Here is a 23,785-nt window from a genome sequence, read left to right as displayed (position 1 = left end):
TTTTTTTTTGTGGAGACATCGTTAAAATCAATTTTGTACCTGTAACTTTTTCTAAAATATTTCTACATGTGTGGCATGTTCTACAAAGATGTTATAAATATCAAATTACATATCTATTCAGAAGACTGCAAATTGCTATCATTAATATTTGAAACAGTTATTTACATTTTTTGGTTGTTTGGTTTTTTGGGGTAATTTTCCCCAACTTCCAATACCAATAACTTCTAAACGGGCAAAAACGAGCAGGCCATTCTTTGAGCAATTGAAAGTACAAGAAAATGCAATGAAATGGTGAAGAAACCAGACCGCCCCCACGTGACCCTTAACCGAAATACTTGCATTGAAACTAGTCGCATTTCAGAAATTGAAATGGCGATTTTGTGAAACCACGGGACTGTTATAGAGTAGGTGTGAAAAGAGTCATACAAATGGATGGCCAAGCAACCTGGGTTATTTCTAGTGACTAACAAAATGACTCGGGATCAAAACCAGACCACCCCCAAACGACCCTTGACTGAATCGCTTATTTTTTGTTGGGTATCAAGCTGGAGCTGCGTGACAGCTTAGTTTTCAAGACTTGACCCATGTGAATAAATGTTGCTTCTATCTTTGACAATACAGCAGAAGGACAAGCCTATGTTGAAAGCTTGAACACTCCGTGTGTATTGTTTCAAGATAGTTATGGAAAAAATACTGTGACGTGTGCGCGTATAATCATTTAAAGAGTGCCACCAAAATAAATGTGATAGCCTATTTTGGTTTCCTCCCTAGACATTCTACTTATTTACTACTAAGCTTTGTATCAAATTAGTTAATTTAAAGAACGTATCAATCATTTCAAGATTTCGCGACCGTACCGAACAAATTCTATACTACATAAGCTCAAAAGCGTTTGACAAGCTTTACCGAATTGCGAATCACTTCTGCGTAAGCTCCGTAAGCGTTGAAACCGACAGCCGCCAAAGGTTTAACCTGCACCAAAACCGCTTAAGGAACGACCTCGAGTAGTAAAACCGAGAAACGAAAGTCGCGCAAATAGCGAACTCCGCGCGACACAACCGTAGATAAAAAACAGCTTATTATCACTTAAAGAGTGCTACCAAAATAAATGTGATAGTCTATGTTGGCAAGTTGATTAATTTTGATTTCCTCCCTAGATATTCTACTTATTTTACTATTGAGCTTTGCTTCAATTTAGTTATTTTACCGCACGTATCAATCCTTTCAAAATTTCGCGACCGTACCGAACAAATTCTAAACTACATAAGAACAAAACACTTTTGGCAAGCTCTATAGAATTGCGAATCACTTCTGCGTAAGCTCCGTAGACGTAGGCACGTTAAATCCGACAGCCGCGAAAAGTTAAACATGCATCGATGCGTCAATACCACATAAGAAAATATCGATTTTACAGTCAGATAGGGTTTAGTTCATAGATTAACATTGACTGCTGCTTACAAATGTAAGTACTTGAACACTAAGAAATAAGTTAACTCAAATGTTTTAACCGCATATATCAGAGATTTTGCGTATTGAGAGAATAACATAGTTATCGAGTACAATAAACTCAGGGGGAAACAATACCTACAAAAGATTAAAAGTTATCGATTGTCACATACCTCTACTTTTACTTATTTCCTAAACTATTCCTCTCCTTGTTAATTTGCTAAATGCTATTGTTTTGAAGTTCAAGACTAAATAGGTAAATCTTCCTTCCACAACTTTAAAGGTTAGTTGCCTCCCTAAGCGGACCACCCGCAACCTAATTCTTTTGTTAATCTACCTAATGTTATTAGACTTTCTGAATTTTCTTATTTAAGTTCGTTTGATGATGATATCTCATTAGTCTAATTTAATAAATTATTGAAATCTCTATTTCACCTAATCAATCATAACCCATGCTTTATTAAGTGCCTGCACTTGTGCTTGTAATCTAAAATTAAACGTGTTTCAAGTACTTTTGATTCTGACCTATATATATTTATTATATATTAGTTCGACCCAAGTGACACCTTCAAGTGACTAAAATGCTTCACTTTGATGTTAGTTTCCTAGCTGATTTTTAAATTATATAGCGTATATGCTCCAACTACGCTCACACGTTTCCACTATGTCGTCCCACAAAATTACGTATGGATATGTCACAATAGAAGCACGCCACAGTGGAAATCCCGAGCCATAGTTCAAAAACTTATCCCAAATCAAAATGAAGCACATATAAGATTAGTTAAATACAATACCATGTACAAAAATGGTGTTTAACATTGTTCCCTGAGTAATACCAACAATCAATACGAAACTATCGATTTTAAATTGGCTCACTACTTGACTAGCCTATTGGTCCCAAGCAAATCGATTAACGTACCCCATTCTAGTTAAAATTCTAGTACTACACAAGGTTTTTTTTGATTCGCTATGAAAGTTTGACGGATAAAATGAGGGGTTAGTGGATTTTCCTATGTTTCGAGGGGAGAATCGATTAGCTTGGGACCGAAGATAGTACCAGAGCTGAGCCAAAAAGTTGAGCACGTTATTTCGGGACCTTTTAGTCTTAGAGTTACCTGTATGTTAATACCTCAATGAAAACAACAATGAATGCTTGTCACGCAAGTAGAAGGAGCCCTATCTATCTATATATCTATCTGCGTAAAAAAAATAAGAGTGATTTGCGGCAAAACCTGCCAGTATACCCAACGTCAGTGCCTATACGTAAGCGTACTACGACGCGGCTCTCAAACAAAATAGTAACAAGTGTGATACTATCACTGCTAGACTAGATCTTTGGTTCTCCCATGCAGTGGTTTATCAGAGAGGGGAAGCCTAGTTATACCCATTGCCTGCCCATAGCGCCATTCTATCGCGGCATGAGCCAGCAGCGTCGGCCATAAACCTACCGTCTCCAACACTCCACTACAAAGCATGAAATTAAGCCCGCCCACCAACAGCAAGGTGCAAAAACTAGCCAAGGGGAGAGACCCTTGACTGAATGGTTTATGTACTTTAAATATTTTTCAATTTTGTCAATAAACAATACCAAAATCATTCATGTCTATTACGTTCCGATTCAAATTGTACGAATCTCAAAGAGCGCTTGCAGTTTCCTCTTCGTCGATATGTAAGTCACTCACTTACTCACATAGAATTTCCTATGTTATGTGATATTCAGATAAAAACTTTGTAATTAGAAAAATATTATGTGTGTTCATAATAGAACCTAAGTGAAAACTTTTTGCAGTGCACGTTGATGGTGAGGTGAGCCCCACCACAAATGAGCGCTCGGCTAGATCAGTGGTGCTCAACTGAAAGCATATGGCGGGGCGTATTGCAAGTTTCCCTCAGCACCGTAGTAAGGAGATGATGAAAACAAACAAGGGAGATAAGCAAAAGGTGTAATTAAAGATTTTTATGTAGCGACTTTCCTCATAATTCATTGCATCAATACAAAAATTAAATTTTAAAACTTGAAAAAAATGTAGATCACGAATCATTAAAAATATTGTTTCTTTAAAACTGTAACAGATTTTATGAGCTCTAATATTAAGTTAATATTTCGAAGTTGGATATCTTGAAAGTTTTCCAAGGCCTCATTAAAAAGTTTTCCGAGCTAAAGAATCATGAAAATTACCCGAAGGCTGCTATGCTGAATGCCACGGTTGAATTTTGGAAAGTGAAACCTTCAGCTTAAAAATAAAACTTGAAATCTGTCTTGAACTTGGATGGATCTACACTAGGAAAAAAAGAAATGGAAATTTCGATGAAAATTGACATAATCCAAAGGTTATTCTGAAGAGAACTCCTAAGGAATTCTGGAAAGTATTCTTCCGAAGAGACTAGAAAGTAATTCTGAAAAGAAATTGATAGGCTTTGAGAGAAAAGCTTCAGGAAAATACTTCGGCAATTCTGAGGAAATGTCCAAAGAATCTCTGCAAGAACTCAAAGAGAATTCAGAGTATAATTCCAAAAAATATCCACAACTCCAAATAAATTCAGACAAGAGTACCGATGCAACTGACAAGAACTGTTTTAGGAGTTCTGACATTAATTTCAAACGAATTGTGAAAAGAATAGGAATGTGTAACTTAAGTTGATTCAATTCCAATGGAATCTTAAGAAAAATTTAATATTTTTGTCAGCGTCAAGGAGAGATTGAGAGATTATTTAGCAGTAGTTGAGTTAAATTTCATGGATGGTGTCAAGGGAGTATTGAGGAGAATTCAACAGAATTAAAAAATATGTATAACGGGATTTTGGGAAAAGTCCAACGGAGGCAAATTATAACGCCATTTTATGGAAAATTAGAGAGGAATTCTGAAAACTGAAGACGGAATTCCGAAAATAACTCAAAGGCTAAAAAATTAGAAGTTTCAAAATGAGTACCAAAAGAACTCTGACATGAAATTCAAGGAAATCTTAATTTGATAAAAGTTTCATTCATTCCACAGACTGCAATCATTCTGGATTGGATTAGCACCACTGGGCTAGATCGTTGAGCATATCAGAACGCAGTTATATATAAGCATATGCTAATCGAAGTCGTTGCGATGCTCCATCGTGATAGGCTGCCATGCTCGCGTCGATTACGATGAGGAACAGATTTTGATTGGAGCCCTAAATGGAGTCATTGAGTCAAGTTTCACGAGCTGTATCAAATGAATTAGGGGAAATGTCTCTAATGTTGGCCTATGGCTCTAAGATTGGGCCCATCGCTAAAAAGCTGCTATTTATCAATTTTATCTAGATGAACGCGTTATTGGGACGTTACTAATGGATATTTTTGGTTTCTATTGAAAATTTAGTCGATTGCTGCATTTATGTATGGGCCCAAATTAGAGACACTTAGGCCGACATTACCTGCATTTCCCCTATGTATTTTTTTTTCAAAGTTGAGATTCGTTAAACGAACAGTGGTCTCATATTTTTGCATATTTTCTACTAGGTACAACATCTACACATCCATTTTCAAGCAAATTTGACTTTAGGCGGATGTGTTTGTTGGCAATCAGAATGAAATGTACGTGACATCGTACTTTTTGCGGCTTATCTACGCACATGCGCACAAGCGATGTACACAAAGATGATATAACAGCTTCGTTTCCGAAAACCAGTATTCAAACACAACCAACACAAGTCATGATTTGCGAATTTAAATAGAACATTTTTGTCAATATCAAATAACACTGCTTGATCTTTCAAACACTCTCACAGGTTCACAAATTCACAGCAAATAACAATATACAACATCCGAGGTACAATACTACATGCAATACGAGAAGCACGTGTAGATGCCGTAAGTGGGGGTGACATTGGACCAAACAATCAAATTGTTTCGTTCCATGCCTTACAACATTCACATTTTAACAAGGAAAACAATTTTTAGCATGCGAATATATATACGACTTTCATGAAAATTGTTGATTGAAAATGATATCTCATTTTACTAAAATTAAATAAAAAATAGACCAATGGAGGTGACATTGGGCCAAAACATAAATTTGGTTAAAAGATCTTAAAATAAGTAAATGTGACGTAGCTATTAGGAGTTGACTTGGTTATGATCACAATGTACTTCATATATATGGCTAAAGATCACTAGTAACTCTTGTCTATCCACATAAAAGTGTGTTCAAACTTTTTCTCGCCTGTGGACATTTTTAAAAACGTGTTTTTGCCGAGGGGGGTGATGAGTCTATCTAAGATGCATAATTTTTTTTGTTGTGAGATGCGCGTACGCTTAGTAGATAGAAAGAGGATTGATGAAGATTTTAAAGATTTCTTTCAAAAAGGTGGAAATCGATGCGAGTACATGGATTTCGATGCAAGAGATTAAAAATATATTATATTTATCGACCATCACAAATTTAGATTTAGATGTGTCGCACCTCCAGGTTTTTAATACTATATATGACACTTTTTTACTAACTATATAAATAAATCAACTGGATAGTGTCAACACTTGACTCCAGGAGTTCAAGAAACACATTCTAGTATTTTTTTTTATATTCAAGATATTCCCTAATAAATAAATACCGTAAACGAACTGTATCCCGGATGAGTAAACTATCCCACAAATGGTTTGGATGATACCCCGAACACGTCGTTAAGCTCTCTTTAATGGTTATTTTTATTAGGGTTTGCATTAATAAACATTTTTCAATTTTGGCCTAATGTCACCCCGTCTTACGGTACATAATATGTTCGCATCTCTGAAGTAGTATTTTGCAAATAGTCTCTTTTCAGTTGATAACAACCTTCGCTCGCGGTAGGACGTGCTCGCTCAGAAGTGAATCTTTGACAGACTATAATTTTCAAATTTTAAACCAAAATGTATTCAACCAATGGAACAACGGAAGCTTCTTCACCGGTTCGTGTCGTGGACCTCCGATCGGACACAATAAGCGTTCCGACGGCCAACATGCGTAAAGCAATCTTCGAAGCGGCCGTTGGAGATGACGTCTACGGTGAGGACCCAACGGTGAATGAACTAGAACGTCGATCGGCCGAATTGTTCGGTAAAGAGGCGGCCCTGTTTGTGCCAAGCGGTACGATGGGCAATTTGTTGGCTGGTGAGTAGAACCTCTTTTAATGTCATTATCTTATCAGTGGATGAATTTACAAATTCTAGTGATGGTCCACTGCAACAGGAGAGGTTCTGAGGCGATCGTCGGAGACATGGCTCATGTGTTTCTGTATGAGCAAGGCGGATCGGCTCAACTTGCCGGTGTTTCGTTGAACAACATCAAGAACCAACCGGATGGTACGTTCTGTCTGGACGAACTGCGAAGGAAATTTCGCGGATTCGATGTTCATGAACCGAAAACAGAATTGGTGCTGGTTGAAAATACTCACAACATATGTGGAGGAAAAGTGATTCCACTGCAATGGATGGAAGATCTTGCCAAAATTTGCAAGGAACAGTCTGTCAAAATTCACATGGATGGAGCACGCGTTTTCAACGCCGCGAACTACTTGAATATTCCAGTATCGCGTGTTGTTCGGGACGTAGACTCGGTTTGCTTCTGTCTTAGCAAAGGTCTGGCCTGTCCCGTAGGATCAGTCCTGGTCGGATCCAAGGACTTCATCAAACAGTAAGTCATGAAATTTTCACCAGGTCATTATTTTAAAAAGGAAGCTGGGCAGGGTTGCCACGTATAGAGATTATTGTTTATTTTACAGATTTTCTTGATCATTTCTTGACCAAGAATCTACACAGAGATGTACAGTAGACTGATGCAAAATTTGATTCAAAGTGTTTTTTATGTTACTTCATACGCAAAGTTAACGATTTTCAGAGTTGGTTGGAAATGCTAACATGAAGCTTTAGTGTGATGATTTATTAGCTAGAGAATGATCTTTAGAAGAGGGTAGGTGGATAGTTCCGTTAGAGTACGGCAGTATGAAAATTGAATAGAAGTTGAAAATGAGCGAAGGGCCATTAATGCGACAGTTTTTAAAGATAGACGCACATTTTTGCCTAACCCGTACGATGTACGCGGGGACTTGAAGTATGTCTCCAAGTCCACAGGCAAAAATGTGCGTCTATCTTGAAAACTGTCGCTTTAATGGCCCTTCGCTCATTTTCAACTTCTATTCAATTTTCATACTGCCGTACTCTAACGGAACTATCCACCTACCCTCTTCTAAAGATCATTCTCTAGCTAATAAATCATCACACTAAAGCTTCATGTTAGCATTTCCAACCAACTCTGCAAAATTTGAATTTTTCGCTCCACAGTGCTTAAATGGTTTCAAATCGGGTCCTGATAAGTCTCCCAAAGTTACAACTCATTTGGTTAGAAACAGACTTCGCACAAGCTATTTGAAGTTTACATGTAAATTACTATGGGAAATCTCAACTTTTTGTTCATTACCATCTTGTCTTTTTCCATATTGAGCTGCGAAACAGTTCGATAACTATTATTATAGAAAATTTTCTCAGCTACAACTTTGCTGAAGATCGTTTCTATATAAAACGAGACAGGAAAAAGTTATTAATTATTTAAGAGATTGGTAAACTTATGACATGATCAAGCAGCTGCTCTGTAGGCAACACTGTATTTTGCAGTGTCACATAGTAGCCATGATTTTTGTGTCCTATTCAACGCCCCCATAAACACCAATGTTGCCTGCTGAGCAGTTGATTGAGCATGATCATAAGACATCAGCGCATTGAACCATTGATAACTTTCGATCCTTGCATTTAATCAAAAAGTGGTCTTGAGCAAAGTTGTAGCTGGAAAAATTTCCTACAAGTACAAATGAAAGTTTTTGAAGCAGAACGATATGGTGAATTATTAGATCGACATGAACAAAAATCTTGGTTTTCCCATAGTAATTCCCATGCAAACTTCAAATGGTTTGTGCCATCTCAGTTTCTAACCAAATGGGTTCAAATTTTGAGAGGTTAGTCAGGATCTGATTTGAAATCGTTTAAGTATTGTGGAGTGAAAATTTCAAATTTTGCATCACTCTAAATGTACAGATTATTAGCTAAACTACAAAAATGAAAATTATTTTCTGAGTTGATTAGGAATATATAGCGATATAAATATTAATTTGCCATGAAATTTTTTAGTGTGTACATTGCCAATACGACACCCGTTCGATTTGGGCACGGTTCGGTTTTGGGAACACTATTTTTTTCGGGCTTGTTGCCAAAATCGAACGGGTACTATATTGTTTTCATGATCTACCACTATATTTAACGTACACTAGGTTAAAGTTTTTTTTAATAATATTGTCTAGCTATTTATCAAAATTTATCAAATTATTTATCAAATTATGCCATTTTTGGCATACCAATATAATGTGAATTCAAAGTATTTAGTGGATGTCGCTCGCTAGGGGTACAGTAAACCTTCCTGATTGTTGAATACATGTTTCCAGTCATGGTTCAAATACGGAGTGTTTGTAAATTATTGTCAAATCAGAGGAAAATTAGCATCCTGCAGTATGGATAGCATTATGTCATTTGCAATGCTTATTTTTCCTTTGAATTGACAATAGGTATGTTCTCTAAAAAGTAAAATATGAAACAGCTTAGTTTTCGTAAGCTTGTGTTTACATCACAAAGTGATGAAGTTTTAGGTCATCAGTTCATACAGATTTTTAATATAGATTGTCCATTTACATATATTCAAAACAGATATGCAGTTTTATTTCTAAAAACAGATTAAGTACCGCAAAGTGCCATAATTCTGCGCAGCGCCTAATTCCACGCATTTCACCAAAATTATACAGTATATTACCATTTTATCTAAATATATATTCTTCGTTTATATAAGTGCTACCATGATGTACAATTGAATTCAAATTATATAAAATTTAAAATTATTGTAGAAATTGTTTAAACTGCGCGGAAGTAGGCCTTAGATTCACAGAATTATGGCACTTGACGGTAATTTCCAAATCAGCTCAATTGAAAATTATCCACACTCTACAGAGCCCACCGTCTGCGGAAGGCCCTCGGAGGTGGTATGCGTCAGGTAGGATTCCTGGCAGCGGCAGGATTGGTTGCTTTGGATGAAATTGTACCCAAGCTGAATTTGGACCATGACCGCACGAGAAGAATCGCTGAAGCTATTCACGCCATGAATAGTCCGCTGTTCGCGGTTGATCTGAAAAATCTACACACCAATATTCTGATGGTGCAGATACTGACTGGTAAAATAAAATCGTGTGATTTTACTAAGCGACTGGGAGAAGTTACTCCTAAGGAGATCGCAGATGGCGTCACGGATGCTGCTGGAATGGGCATCAGCGTCAAACTCAGCGCACGTGATTGGGCATTTTCACGGATTGTTGTCTATACCAACCTGACGGACGAAGATGTGGATTTGGCCATTCGAAAGATCAAATATGTCATTGAAGAATATCAGACAATATTGAAGTAAATGTGCTGTCTGCAGCTTAAACAGTAATGCATTTCTTATGTGAAAAATACAAGTTGTTGGTTTTTCCGAAGTGGAATGAAAGAAAGTCACAAACATATACGCTTTCCAACTATTATTTAGTCCAACCAAGAATGGCAACTATGCAGCTTTCAATGTTTTATGGGAGATTTGCAAAAAATAGTATTAATACGTATTGACATCGAACCTTATAAGGAATAACAATTCGGCCTTTCATTAGGTGTGGTCGCGCGTTTCGAAAAAAAAGGCCACATGAATTGTTGTGCAAAAACCCTATCAAATCCACAGAATGTGACAATACAATATTGTCAATTTAGAGAAAGATTAGCATCCTGCGGCAGATTATTATGACGGCATTCGCTGGCATAGAAATCTCTCGATTGACCACTTTGTCAAGCAGTTTTGGCGTGACTTTCTACCAGCGATTCCACAAAACTGGACCAACTAATTTTTATTTTTTTTATGGAACGCACAAATGATGGCTACTTTCTCGTGGTTCTAGAAGCAAAAAATATCAAAATAATGTTTTATTTCAAAGTTCGAGTGGTAGTAAACGTCATTTTAACTGCTCGAATGAAGTGGTTAATTAATAACTGTGAAAATGCAACACTAAGTTGCGAACCGGCCTCGGACACGGCAAAACGCTCCCAAAAGAATCGTAAAAACTCTAGAAGAAGAAGCGTCAAAAGCAGTATAACTTACAGAAACAGAAGCTACGTAGACCCGAATTGAAAAACGTGTAAAAATAGAGTGTTATGAACGAATTTGCAAGACATTGTTTGTTGCTAATTTGACAACAACTGTCGGTGATTGTGTTATTATCTTATCAAATAATGTCTATTGAACGAGTTATTACGGTCGAACATACGTTTTGCATAGTCACTTAGCCTTAGATACGCGTTCCCTTATGATGAACAAACTTTGAGATTTACATTCGAGCCGTGAATCAATTGCCGATTTATATTTAATTCGTTGTTGAAAGTAGCATTTCAAAAATCCCTGGCCTAGTCCCTGGCTGACCTTAGATCGACCGTTTTTCGAGCAGAGCTCAGCTACACAGCAAAACATTAATTTTATTATCACATTAAAGTGAATGCACTTCAATTGTGTCGAAAATATGGTGTAATATTACTTGCCAAAAAGGACAAAATTATCATTAATACAGTGCATGAACTGACGCTGCTTTTACTGCATTTGTTTATTTTTGTGGCCATAAAAATTACATGAGATTTTCGACATGATTGAAGCAACCGGTGGAAATTAACGATTTTAAATTGGCTCATTGCTTGACTAGCCTATTAGTCCCAAGCAAATCGATTAACCTACCCCATTCTAGTAATACACAATGTTTGTTTTGATTCGCTATGAAAGTTTGACAGATAAAATGAGGGGTTCGTGGATTGTCCTATGTTTCGAGGGGTGCATCGATTAGCTTGGGACCGAAGATATTACCAGACTATTACCAACAATCAATACGAAACTAACGATTTTAAATTGGCTCACCACTTTAGTAGCCTATTGGTCCCAAGCAAACGATTAACATACCCTATTCTAGTCGAAATTCTAGTACTACGCAAAGTTTGTTTTGATTCGCTATGAAAAATGAGGGGTTATTGGTTTTTCCTATGTTTCGAGGGGTGATTCGACAAGCTTGGGACCGAAGATAGTACCAGAGGTGAGCCAAAAAGTTGAGCACGTTTCTTCGGGACCTACTTGTCTTAGAGTTATCTCTATGCTATTACCATAGAGGTAACTCTAAGACCAGAAGGTCCCGAAGAAACGAGCTCAACTTTTTGGCTCAGCTCTGGTACTATATTCGGTCCCAAGCTAATCGATTCACCCCTCGAAACATACACACTTAAACAGAGACCCTGAGTTCGGTAAATAAAATTACCGTCTTAGATCGGTAATCCTAAAAATTACAGATGTTTCGGTATTTTCTCGCTATATTGCTGAAAACTGTAAATAAAATTACCGAATTTCGGTGATTTCATTTTAATTCAACGAAAACGGTAAAAAAAATACCGGCAGATCTGTAAATCAGTTTAATCACTGACTTCGGTGAAATATTTTACTGAAGTTTCGGTAAACAAAGCGTTCCATTACCGAGTTCGGTAGCTTTCACAGCGAGAAACGTCAAATCCGCCGTAATGTGTTTTTGACCTTTAAAAAAAAGTGTGTAAGTGGAAGATGTTATGAAAAACAAAAAGTGAAATGATGGAGGCTTTTATGGACCAGCTGCAACGCATAAAGATGAGCAAATCGTAGATATTTTCCGTAAGTAATGGTATTTCGTTATATAAATAAACACCCATTGTTACAGATGGCCGATTTTTTCTGTCGGTCGCAAGTACCAGGCTATGTTACTTGACTGCACCGACATATCAATGACCATATAAGAAGAGAAATTTTATACCGGCAGCAATTTTCAACTTTAATACATTGACCACAACTGGAGCCAAATATTTGCATGGATTGCAGTGACCGCCAGCGCTACGAGTAAGTTTTGGGTTTTGTAGATTTACGAAAAGCATATCCGTAAGAATAAAATAAAATAAAGGATAAGGAAAAATTATTTAATTCAATTGATAAAACCAAGAAAATATCTTGAAACAATATTTAAGCGAATTACAGTTGAGTCGAAAACCTTTTAAAAAACTACAGATCTTTCGGTAAATTTCATTTTCCATATCGACTTCAAAATTACAGTTCTCCGGTAAAGTCGATTACAAATCATGCTTATTTTTTCGGTAAATGTTACCGATCGTTCGGTAAATTTGACAGCTAATTTTGCTGATTCAGTTTACAGATTTTTCGGTAATGTTCTCGATTACCGAAAACATTACCGACCGTTCAGCTGTTGAGAATTCGGTAAATGAATTACCGAAGTCGGTAATTTTTTCTAAGTGTGTAGGAAAATCCACTAACCCCTCATTTTATCTGTCAAACTTTCATAGCGAATCAAAACAAACATAGTGTAGTACTGGAATTTATACTAGAATGGTGTACTTTAGTCGATTTGCTTGGGACCAATAGGCTAGTTAAGTAGTGAGCCAATTTGAAATCGTTAGTTTCGTATTGATTGTTGCTATTACCACAAACGAAGTGACAGACGACTTACTGGCGAAGAAATCCATTAAAATAATGTGGTTCACTGTAATAGAATTTTCTTGGAAGCTTGTGCCATCATCCACCAGATGGGTTAGTTTTTTTGTTTTGATTTGAACAAAGTTGATTTTGTGTACAATGATTCTTTGACAGTGTGCAAAGAGTGCGTATCATTTTGTCATTTTTTTATGCATTTCAGTTTTGAGTAGAGTGAAAGAGATAGAACCAAAACATTCTAGTACATTCGGTTAAAATGCGAGTTCAATCTAGTAGTAGTGTTGCCATGTGGTACAATCCAGTGGTAGTGGTGTTGCCATGTGGTACACTGAAAAATTGCAATAGCAGGTTAGTCACCAAAGTTTTCGAGCCGCTCCGTCTGTCACTTCGTTTGTGCTATTACTATTACTAGTCTTAGAGTTACCCGAGGAGTTACCTCTATGATTGGAGTGCATCCTCTTGGATGTAATATTAAAATTATTTTCTTTTTGCTGTGTACGGTTATCAAAACCTATCTTCTTGTCTGCCACAAATAACCTCGCTCGGTTAGCAGGATTAATCGATAACTTTCCGTCTGTCACGTTTAACTACGAGTTACATTTAACCCGGCAATTGACCACTTTATCAAGCAGTTTTGCAGTGACTTTCTACCAGCGATTTCACAAAACTGGACCAACTAATTTCTATTTTTTTTATTTATGAAACGCACTAATGTTGGGTACTTTTCTCGTGGTTCTAGAAGAAAAAAATTCAAAATAATGTTTTATTTCAAAGTTCGAGTGGTAGTAAACGTCATTTTAACTGCTCGGATGAAGTGGTTAATTGGGTTGTTTAAGGGTATAAACATAGAGGTAACTCTAATACCATAGAGGTAACTCTAAGGCTAGTAGGTTCCGAAGAAACGAGCTCAACTTTTTGGCTCAGCTCTGGTACTATCTTCGGTCAAGCTAATCGATGCACCCCTCGAAACATAGGAAAATCCAAGAACCCCTGATTTTATCTATCTATCTTTCATAGCGAATCAAAACAAACATAGTGTAGTACCAGAATTTTGACTAGAATGGGATACGTTAATCGATTTGCTTGGGACCAATAGGTTAGTCAAGTAGTGAGCCAATTTAAAATCGTTAGTTTCCACCGGTTGATATTACCACAAACGAAGTAACAGACGACTAACTGGCGAAGAAATCAATTAAAATAATGTGGAAAGCTGTAAAAGAATTTTCTTATAAGCTTGTGCCATCAACCACCAGATGAGCTAGTATTTTTTTTTTTTTTTTAGCAAAGTTGATTTTGTGTGCAATGATCTGGCAACTCGCGTTCTCGCTCGCGTTGACGGGCTGCTGTTTTCTCACTCATCGAAGGAAATTTTGATTAGAGTGAGAAAGTAAGGAACAGTCAGCACGGGAACCGTGCGCGTTACTATAGGTGCGGCAGAAGGAATGTAGTCGACTTTTTCGTTTCACGGTGTTCTTACGCATGATCCAACGTTACGTCACACTAGATTATACATAAGAACGTCGTGATAATTAAAGAGCTGACTTGTTTCCTTCTGCATCACCAATTACATTGATCACAGCACTTGCGATTCTGCGTCGGTTCGTCTCGCTGCGCGCATGTTTTCTACGTTCCTTCAGATGTCCTGAAATTAATAAAGTATTAATTTCAGGAAAAAAAAAACTTGGAAATGTTTTCAAAAATTATTAAGTTAGTTTTGAAGATTTTGGATTTTAAAAATGTTCAAGATTCTGATGCTTGGATTTTTTGACGTAGGACTACGTCTGTCATTTCTATACTGGGGGTAAACTTTGTGAAAACCGAAAATGGAACTTGAAACAAAATTATGAAAGATTTTGATCATTAATAACTCAGCTGCTCCTGGACCAATTTCAATAATTTTATCACCAATCAATCAGAAATATCTCTACGCATCTGACAGATTTTAACGAGAAGCTATTGAAAAGGTGTTAATGTCAAGCACAATTAAAAAGTGATCATTTTATCCCTGTTAAACGTTCTTCCCAAACCCAGTCGTCATAATCGAGAACCACTTGGTTGCACATCATTCTGCTTTAACCTGAAAAGATATAAAGCAACGCTGCTGTATGGCAACAGCTCATTTTCGCTTCGGACGGCGAACGGCAACAAGCAACAAGTGACTGGTCGTCAGTCCGCATCGTGCTCTCTTGCCGTGCGGATCTATTTGCTTTTTGCTGAAGGAAGTGTTACTACTACCTAAAGCTACAACAAATTTAAACAGCACTTTTCAGTGCTCAACCTGTAAAAATTTTTCTACCTTGTTCAACTCTTATTCCTCTTCGATCCTTGTTTGGACCCTACCCGAGGTAATCCTTCTTGGATATCGATTTGGAAAATTCCTCTTCGATCCTTCAGATTCTTATAGTAATCTGCTTGGAAGTCGATTTGAATAAAAATTTACTGCCGCCATGGCGCCTAAACGCAAAAGAAAGGGGCAAACTCTTGACCCCCCTTCTGATGAAATTAATTTGAGTAATCAATTTGATTTGCTCACGGATGATGAGAATGATCCATCATCCAAGAAAAATTCTAGTAAACTTTCCCGGCTTAATGCCAAGAAGGAAAAGATTCCCCCTATTGTGATAACCACTACCGATTTCCATGCTCTTCGCATGGAACTTTTGAATTTCGTGAAAGTTAAGTTTTCACTACAAATTGGACGTCGGGGTGAATGCCGTGTATTGGCTGAAACCTTGGACGGATTTAAATGTCTTCTCAAGTATCTTACTGAGAAGAAGCACAAATTTTTTACTTACGACACCAAAACTGAACGTGTGTTCAAGGTTGTCATGAAAGGACTGCCCAGTGGTGAATCCCTGGATCAGATCAAAGATGAACTGGCAAAATTACTTGGAGTTGTGCCACTCCAAGTAATCAAAATGAAAATGAAATCCCGTCCTGGCGATTCGCGCAACGGGATTTCTAATGATTTTTATTTAGTTCACTTCAAGTCTAGTGAACTAAACAACCTTAAGGTCTTAGAAAAAGCTAGCCTTATGCTCCATGTCCGAGTGAAGTGGGAACACTTCAGGAAGACTGGAGGAAATTTCCAAAACCTCACCCAGTGCCGTAAGTGCCAGGGATGGGGTCACGGAACTAAAAATTGCTACATGCCAGCTAAATGCATGAATTGTGGTGATTCCTCTCACGCAAAGGACGACTGTCCTGTGAAGGAAGATCCTAAGAAATTTAAATGTTCAAATTGTGGTGAAAACCACAAATCCAATTTTTGGGAATGTAAGACTCGCAAAGCGATCCTACAATCTCGTTCTAACCGTCAGGTAGGAAACGCTCCACGTTTCCGACCAGGTACAAATTCCTCTGCTGTTAACAACGGTCAGCGAGGAACAAATTCTACATTCGTACCCGTAGGTACAAATATCTCCCCTGCTTCAAATGTTTCATCTGTACCTACTCCCCTCGCTGCTAACAATGTTCAGCGAGTTAATGGAGCTACCTATGCTGCTATTGCAGCGGGTAGAAATCAAAATACTAACCAACGTTCTAATGGAAATTTTGACAATTTTGACTTAGGAAGCATTACTGCCCCCAAAATGGAATTTTTACAGAATTCATTAATTGACATGATTTCTGATATGCTTAAATCTAACTCCATGTTTGATGCTATTCAAACTGGAGTAAAATTTGCAAATAATATTGTCATGACTTTAAAATTCAGTAATGGATTTTAAAGCATTAAATATTGTAAATTGGAATGCTCGATCTCTTAAAGATAATGAAGACGAGCTATTTAACTTTTTAAGAGTTCATAACGTGCATATTGCCGTTATAACTGAAACGTTCCTTAAACCTGCCCATAAGGTTAAGAAGGACGCAAATTACTTGATTTATAGAAATGATCGTCTTGATGGACCCTGTGGTGGCGTTGCCATCATTATTCATAGACGAATCAAACATAAAATTCTTTCTTCATTTGAAACCAAAGTTTTTGAAACTTTGGGGGTTTCTGTTGAAACAAAATTTGGACAACTTACGTTTATAGCTGCCTATTTGCCATTCCAATGCGTAGGCCAGCAAAAGAATTTTCTCAAGGGTGACCTCCAGAAACTTATCCGTCATAGGTCTAAATTCTTCATTATTGGTGATTTTAATGCAAAACACCGCTCATGGAATAATGCTCAAAGCAATTCCAATGGTAATATTCTGTTTGATGATTGTTCTGCAGGTTATTACACTATTCAATATCCAAACAGCCCAACATGCTTTTCTTCTGCAAGAAATCCCTCCACTATTGATTTGGTCTTAACTGATTCATGTCAACTTTGTAGCCAATTGGTTACCCATGCTGACTTCGGTTCTGATCACCTTCCAGTAACTTTTGAAATATCCCAAGAAATAATTTGTAATCCCAACAGCTCTACTTTCAATTACCATAGAGCTGATTGGGAGCAGTATCGAACATTTATGGAATATAACTTCGATCCAAACATTCCTTTGCAAACCAAAGATGAAATTAATTATGCTCTTGAATCTCTGACTACTTCTATAGTTGAAGCAAGAGCTGCCTCAGTACCAAAATGCGAGGTTAAATTCGATTCAATTATAATAGACGATGATCTTCAGCTCTTGATCCATCTTAAAAATGTCCGTAGGAGACAATATCAAAGAACACGCGATCCTGCCATGAAAGTTATCTGGCGGGATTTGCAAAAACAAATTAAAAAGCGATTCTCTGCCCTGAGGAACAAAACTTTTGAAAATAATATTTCTAAATTAGACCCGAGTTCCAAACCCTTTTGGAAACTCACAAAAATTTTGAAAAAACCTCAAAAGCCTATTCCAGCGCTTAAAGAAGGTGGTAAAATTTTGATCACAAATTTGGAAAAAGCTCAGAAACTTGCTAAGCAATTCGAGAGTTCCCATAATTTCAGTTTGGGTCTTACTAGTCCTATTGAGAATCAGGTTGCTCGAGATTTTCTGAATATTTTCTCTCGGGAAAATATTTTTGATGATTCCTGGGGGACTGATTTGGACGAAGTAAGGTCTATAACTAAAAATTTTCAAAATATGAAAGCTCCAGGTGATGATGGAATTTTCTATATCCTCATCAAAAAACTCCCAGAGAGTACCTTGTCTTTCTTGGTAAAATTATTTAACAGATGTTTCCATTTGGCATACTTTCCTGATAAATGGAAAAATGCAAAAGTTGTTCCAATTTTGAAGCCGGATAAAAATCCAGCTGAAGCTTCTAGCTACCGTCCAATAAGTTTGCTTTCTTCAATAAGTAAACTTTTTGAAAAGATAATTTTGAATAGAATGATGCTTCACATCAATACGAACTCAATTTTTGCAGATGAGCAGTTTGGATTTCGCCATGGGCATTCAACTACTCATCAACTCTTAAGAGTTAACAATTTAATTCGTTCAAACAAATCTGAAGGCCACTCAACTGGAGTTGCTCTTCTAGACATAGAAAAAGCATTCGACAGTGTTTGGCATGAAGGTTTGATTGCTAAATTGAAAAAGTTTAATTTTCCACTTTATATTATGAAATTAGTTCAAAATTATTTAACTGACAGAACTCTTCAAGTAAATTATCAAAATTCCAAATCTAATCAACTACCTGTTAGGGCAGGAGTTCCTCAGGGTAGCATTCTTGGGCCTATATTGTATAACATTTTCACTTCGGACCTCCCTGATTTGCCTCAGGGTTGCCACAAATCTTTGTTCGCTGATGACACAGGCATTTCCGCTAAAGGAAGAAGTCTTCGTGTTATTTGCAGCAGACTTCAGAAAAGTTTAGATATTTTCTCTTCTTATTTACAAAAATGGAAGATTTCTCCCAACGCTTCCAAAACTCAACTTATAATATTTCCACATAAGCCTAGAGCTTCGTTTTTGAAACCTAGTAGTAGTCACATAGTCACTATGAACGGAGTTCCAATTTCCTGGTCAAACCAAGTGAAATATCTTGGATTAATACTTGACCAAAAATTAACTTTTAAAGATCACATTGAGGGCATTCAAGCCAAATGTAACAAATATATTAAATGTTTGTATCCTCTTATAAACAGGAAATCCAAACTTTGCCTGACGAATAAACTTCTAATATTTAAACAAGTTTTTAGACCGGCCATGCTTTACGCTGTGCCAATATGGTCTTGTTGTTGCACTACCAGGAAAAAAACACTTCAAAGGATTCAGAACAAAATTCTGAAAATGATTTTGAAGTTGCCTCCCTGGTACAGTACAACCGAAGTACATAGAATTTCGAATGTTGAGACTTTAGCACAAATGTCCAACAAAATAATTAATAATTTCAGGCAAAAATCGTTGCAATCCTCAATTGCAACGATTAATTCCCTTTATACTTAGATAAGATTTAGTTTTAGTTTTTAGTTTTAAGATATCAATTGTTATACTGACATGCAGGTTAAAAAACCTGTTTAAAATACTGAATTGCCAAGACATGAACAATGTAAAAACACTTAGATATATATCATAACAATTAAGGCTGGTACGTTACTGCAGTAACTGGAGCACCTAGGTTAAAATGAAATGTAATTTATTTTGAATTTGGAACAAATAAAGAGTAAAAAAAAAAAAAAAAAAAAAAAAAAAAGTGACTGGTCGTGGTAAAGGAGGAAAAGGTGCCAAGCGTCATCGTAAAGTTCTTCGAGATAACCACCATCCGTCGTCTTGCTCGCCTTGGCGGTGTCAAACGTATCCCCGGTCTGATCTACGTGGTGTGCTGAAGATGTTCCTGGAAAATGTAATCCGTGATGCTATCACCGACAAACCGACATGAAACTTAAACTTAACTCTTGATCGAGAATCCATAACGGCCGATTCAAATGTGAAGCGACCCCATCTGTCAAAACCATAGAAATGTGTTATCTAGATAAAAATAATTTGTCCGAAATAGATTAGACATGAACCAACTCATAAACTTTGTACGCGTGTTCGTGGCTAGGATAAATATTTTCCGCGAACACGGCGGCAGATATTAGGTTTATGCTTTGATCAGAAATTTCTTTGAAATTTGTTTGATCATTCATGTCGGTTTGTCGGTGATGCTATCACCTACTCTGAACACGCCAAGCGTAAGCGGCCATGGATGTCGTATACAATAAAACGGCCCTTTTCAGGGCCAACAAGCTTATAACAGTAAACAGTTGGAATAGAATTCATCTGTGCTTGTTTGTCCATATTCAGAACCAACAACCACACAAAATGCTCTCCAGAGTTGTAATCTTGTAATCAAACTTGGAAGCAGGGGTGCAAGTGATTTTGATTGATTATCTCGAGGGGATCAGCTGAGTTGTAAATACACACTTCGGGAAAAAACACAAAAAAATAAGTAAATGTGTACACGTTGAAACTTAAATACCATAATAAAAATACTCAAAAATACATTAAAAATACTTTATACAAGAAAAATATATTTCATAATGAATTGAATGCACTTTAATACCAAAATGCACAAAACTTAAAAATTCATAATAAAACAAAAAATCCAAAATACACCTTTCAAATACACCTTACGGGTAGATGAATCGAAAATACTCTTCATCAACTTTCTCTTTGAAATAAATACTACAAATTTGATACGCTTACAAATAAAAAACAGAAAGAGTTAAGATAATTGACCACTTTGTCAAGCAGTTTTGGCGTGACTTTCTACCAACGATTTCACAAAACTGAACCAACTAATTTCTATATTTTTATGAAACGCACAAATTATGGCTACTTTTCTCATGGTTCTAGAAGAAAAAAATCTCAAAATAATGTTTTAGTTCAAAGTTCAAGTAGTAGTAAACGTCATTTTAACTGCTCGAATGATGTAATTAATTGATGATTGATCAATTGACCACTTTGTCAAGCAGTTTTGGCGTGACTTTTTACCAGCGATTTCACAAAATTGGACCAAATAATTTATATTTTTTTATGAAACACACAAATGTTGGCTACTTTTCTCGAGGTTCTAGAAGAAAAAAATCTCAAAATAATATTTTATTTTAAAGTTCGAGTGGTAGTAAACGTCATTTTAAGTACTCGAATAAAGTGGTTAATTAAGAGAACTAAATGTTCGCATTTGTTCCGTCCACTAGCGGTCCTACGTCAAGCTTCCGTTCGTGCCCCTAGGCACAGACCCTTCTACTTTTTTTTTAAATCCTGGACCTAAAATAAATTTCCTTACAGATCTCATGGGTATTGTGTGTTGTCCGTTGTCCACTGTCTAGTTTCAAGTGTTTGAGTCTGTTACCCTCTGGTTGAAAAGAATTATTGTCGTTATTATACCGAGGGAATAGAGAGGTAAACTCCTGGTGGATTATGAAGTGAATTTAAATCTGAAGAGATTTCAAAGGGCATTCAATGTAAATTCTGAGCAAAGTTCCATGGAAATTCTGATGACAATTCCTGAAGTAATTCTAGGAAACTCTGAGAAAAATTCTATGGCAATTCTAAGGAGATTTCTAAGGGATAGGTCTTCTGAGCATAATCGAAAAGAATACCGACATGGTTCTGAGGATAATCTCCAGGGTACTCGGACAAGAATTGCAAGCGGATTATGAGAAGAGAATTTCAATAATTTTCAGGAAGCAAGTTAATTCTGAGATGAAATTACTAAGGACATTTTTAGGAGAGTTATAAGGAGAGTACACACATAATTCTTAGTGAAATTCCAAGGCAATTCTGAGGTAAACTCCTAGAGAACTCTAAGGATACTTTTAGATTAAATCTGTAGGGTATACCACAAGAAATATTCCAGAAGGTTTTAAATGAGAATAATGCATACCTTTTTTTTTTTAACTATTTATTTGTTCCAAATTCAAAATAAATTACATTTCATTTTAACCTAGGTGCTCCAGTTACTGCAGTAACGTACCAGCCTTAATTGTTATGATTTATATCTAAGTGTTTTTACATTGTTCATGTCTTGGCAATTCAGTATTTTGAATAATGCATACCGATTATTGCCATTATAGCCGGGTCCTGTTTGGCGTCCAACAACGATGTCTTCTCGGTCGCGAATGACTGTGACATTGATTAGAAGCGCGGACTGTATCATCTGATATTAAAACCAGTTTAATCATGGTTGATTAGATTGAAAATAATCTTTTTTCAATAAATTTTAATCATTTTTGATTAAATTTTTATAATTTTCGATTGGAGTTTAATCTTCTTTGAATATATACTAATATTCAAAAAGAATAAAATTTAATACCGGTAAGATTATTTCGAATTTAATCATGCATGACTACTGCCGAAGTAATCATGGCTCGGACTCAATAAGGTGAAGTGGGAATCTGCATACTTTTTAAGCTTTTTTGATTTAATTTATCTTTGAGTGTACACGGCGAATGAGAACGACCCAAATTTGAGTTTAGTTCACTCATAATCGCCAAAAGTGCAGGAACTCAGCGATGAGAAAAATTTGTCTCATGGGTTTCCTGTGGAAAACCTAAAACATCTGCCGGAAAATGAGGAAATTGACGAAAATTTTATTCAGTCTCGGAGTAGTACCAATAGACTGAGGGAATCCAATCTTTACTTTTCTCAAATTCGGGAATTTTCCCCTGGAAAATCCTGGAAAAACCTGGGAAAACATGAGGCAAATTTACTCATCGCTGAGTTCCTGCACTTTTGGCGATTATGAGTGAACTAAACTCAAATTTGGGTCGTTCTCATTCGCCGTGTACCGATCACCTTACAAGCTTGGTAGCCCGCTTGGTAGAAACTAAAGAGCCTGAAATGTCAAAATTGGAACAATCGATTATCTATCAAAGTCATAGGAAAAGTCATTCCAATCGAGCAGAAGACCTGTCAAATGGATAAGATGTTGCCTCTTTATAATTTCAGGCTCTTTAGTAGAAACATGTACACGGATAGAAATCTCCTTATACCTTTTGGCAAATTGGGTTCTGTAATTTCGAAAAATATATCCGTTTTTATTTATCATCTGAAAGAGCTTCGTTTTCTGAGCACAGCGATATTTTTTTCGAACCCACACACTTTCATCTCGATTTTTAAATTAAGATATAAAGCAAAATAATAACTTCACTGTTTGACACTAAACTGACAAACTGACAGCTCGCTCCCATACAAAGTGACACCGAGGAGCGCGAATAAGGTGATTTTTGCAAATGTAATCGTACTTATTTAAATAGTTCCAGTGTACAAAAATTTATGAAACTTTGGGTTTGGGTTCCATGTTTAATGCAGATTACGAATATGCATTTACCTCAATACCCTTAAAGAACCCAATTTCTATTGCTGATTATACATAAAATGTATCCAGCTTTCCATGCTCGGTAATGGCAGCCTGTTTGTATGAATAAATGTATCCTTCACTGTGCTTTTTGACTGGAGGGCGTATGTTGTTCCATTTTCTACTGTTCCTGGGAGAGGGAAAGGGAAGGGGTTGAAATTCGAACATCCAGATAGTGTCAAAAAGCACAGTGAAGGATACATTTATTCATACAAACAGGCCGCCATTACCGAGCATGGAAAGCTGGATAAGTCAGACGCCATGCAAAAAGTTAATGAAGATCATGTGTCAAATGAAATGTATTAGCGGTCACACATACCTTTTATGCATTCTTATAGGACCTATGCGGTTTGTCTTATGGAATGTATAAGGCTGATGTTTTGGCAAAAATGTATAAGTGAAACACATGGATCAAATAATTGATGAATCTACGCGAAACTGCACCAGTGCATGCGACACCTAGGTTTGAAATCCAAAACCACAAAAGTGATGATGTACT

At 36.6% G+C, this 23,785-nt stretch overlaps 1 protein-coding gene across 1 annotated transcript; it reads left to right on the top strand.

The window, feature by feature from the left end:
- Nucleotides 1-6,235: 6,235 nt before the first annotated feature.
- LOC135700406 (uncharacterized) lies at nt 6,236-9,897 on the top strand. The gene is made up of 3 exons (XM_065220897.1): nt 6,236-6,563; nt 6,623-7,085; nt 9,440-9,897. The coding sequence occupies exons 1-3, from the start codon at nt 6,323-6,325 to the stop codon at nt 9,888-9,890; spliced, it is 1,155 nt and encodes a 384-aa protein (XP_065076969.1). The 5' UTR covers nt 6,236-6,322; the 3' UTR covers nt 9,891-9,897.
- Nucleotides 9,898-23,785: the final 13,888 nt, after the last annotated feature.

The sequence above is a fragment of the Ochlerotatus camptorhynchus genome, unplaced genomic scaffold (genome assembly GCF_037179485.1).
Source record: "Ochlerotatus camptorhynchus isolate MF236.1 unplaced genomic scaffold, CSIRO-AGI_Acam_v1.1 ptg000136l, whole genome shotgun sequence".
NCBI lineage: Eukaryota > Metazoa > Arthropoda > Insecta > Diptera > Culicidae > Ochlerotatus > Ochlerotatus camptorhynchus.
This window is presented reverse-complemented; position numbering and strand designations above follow the sequence as displayed.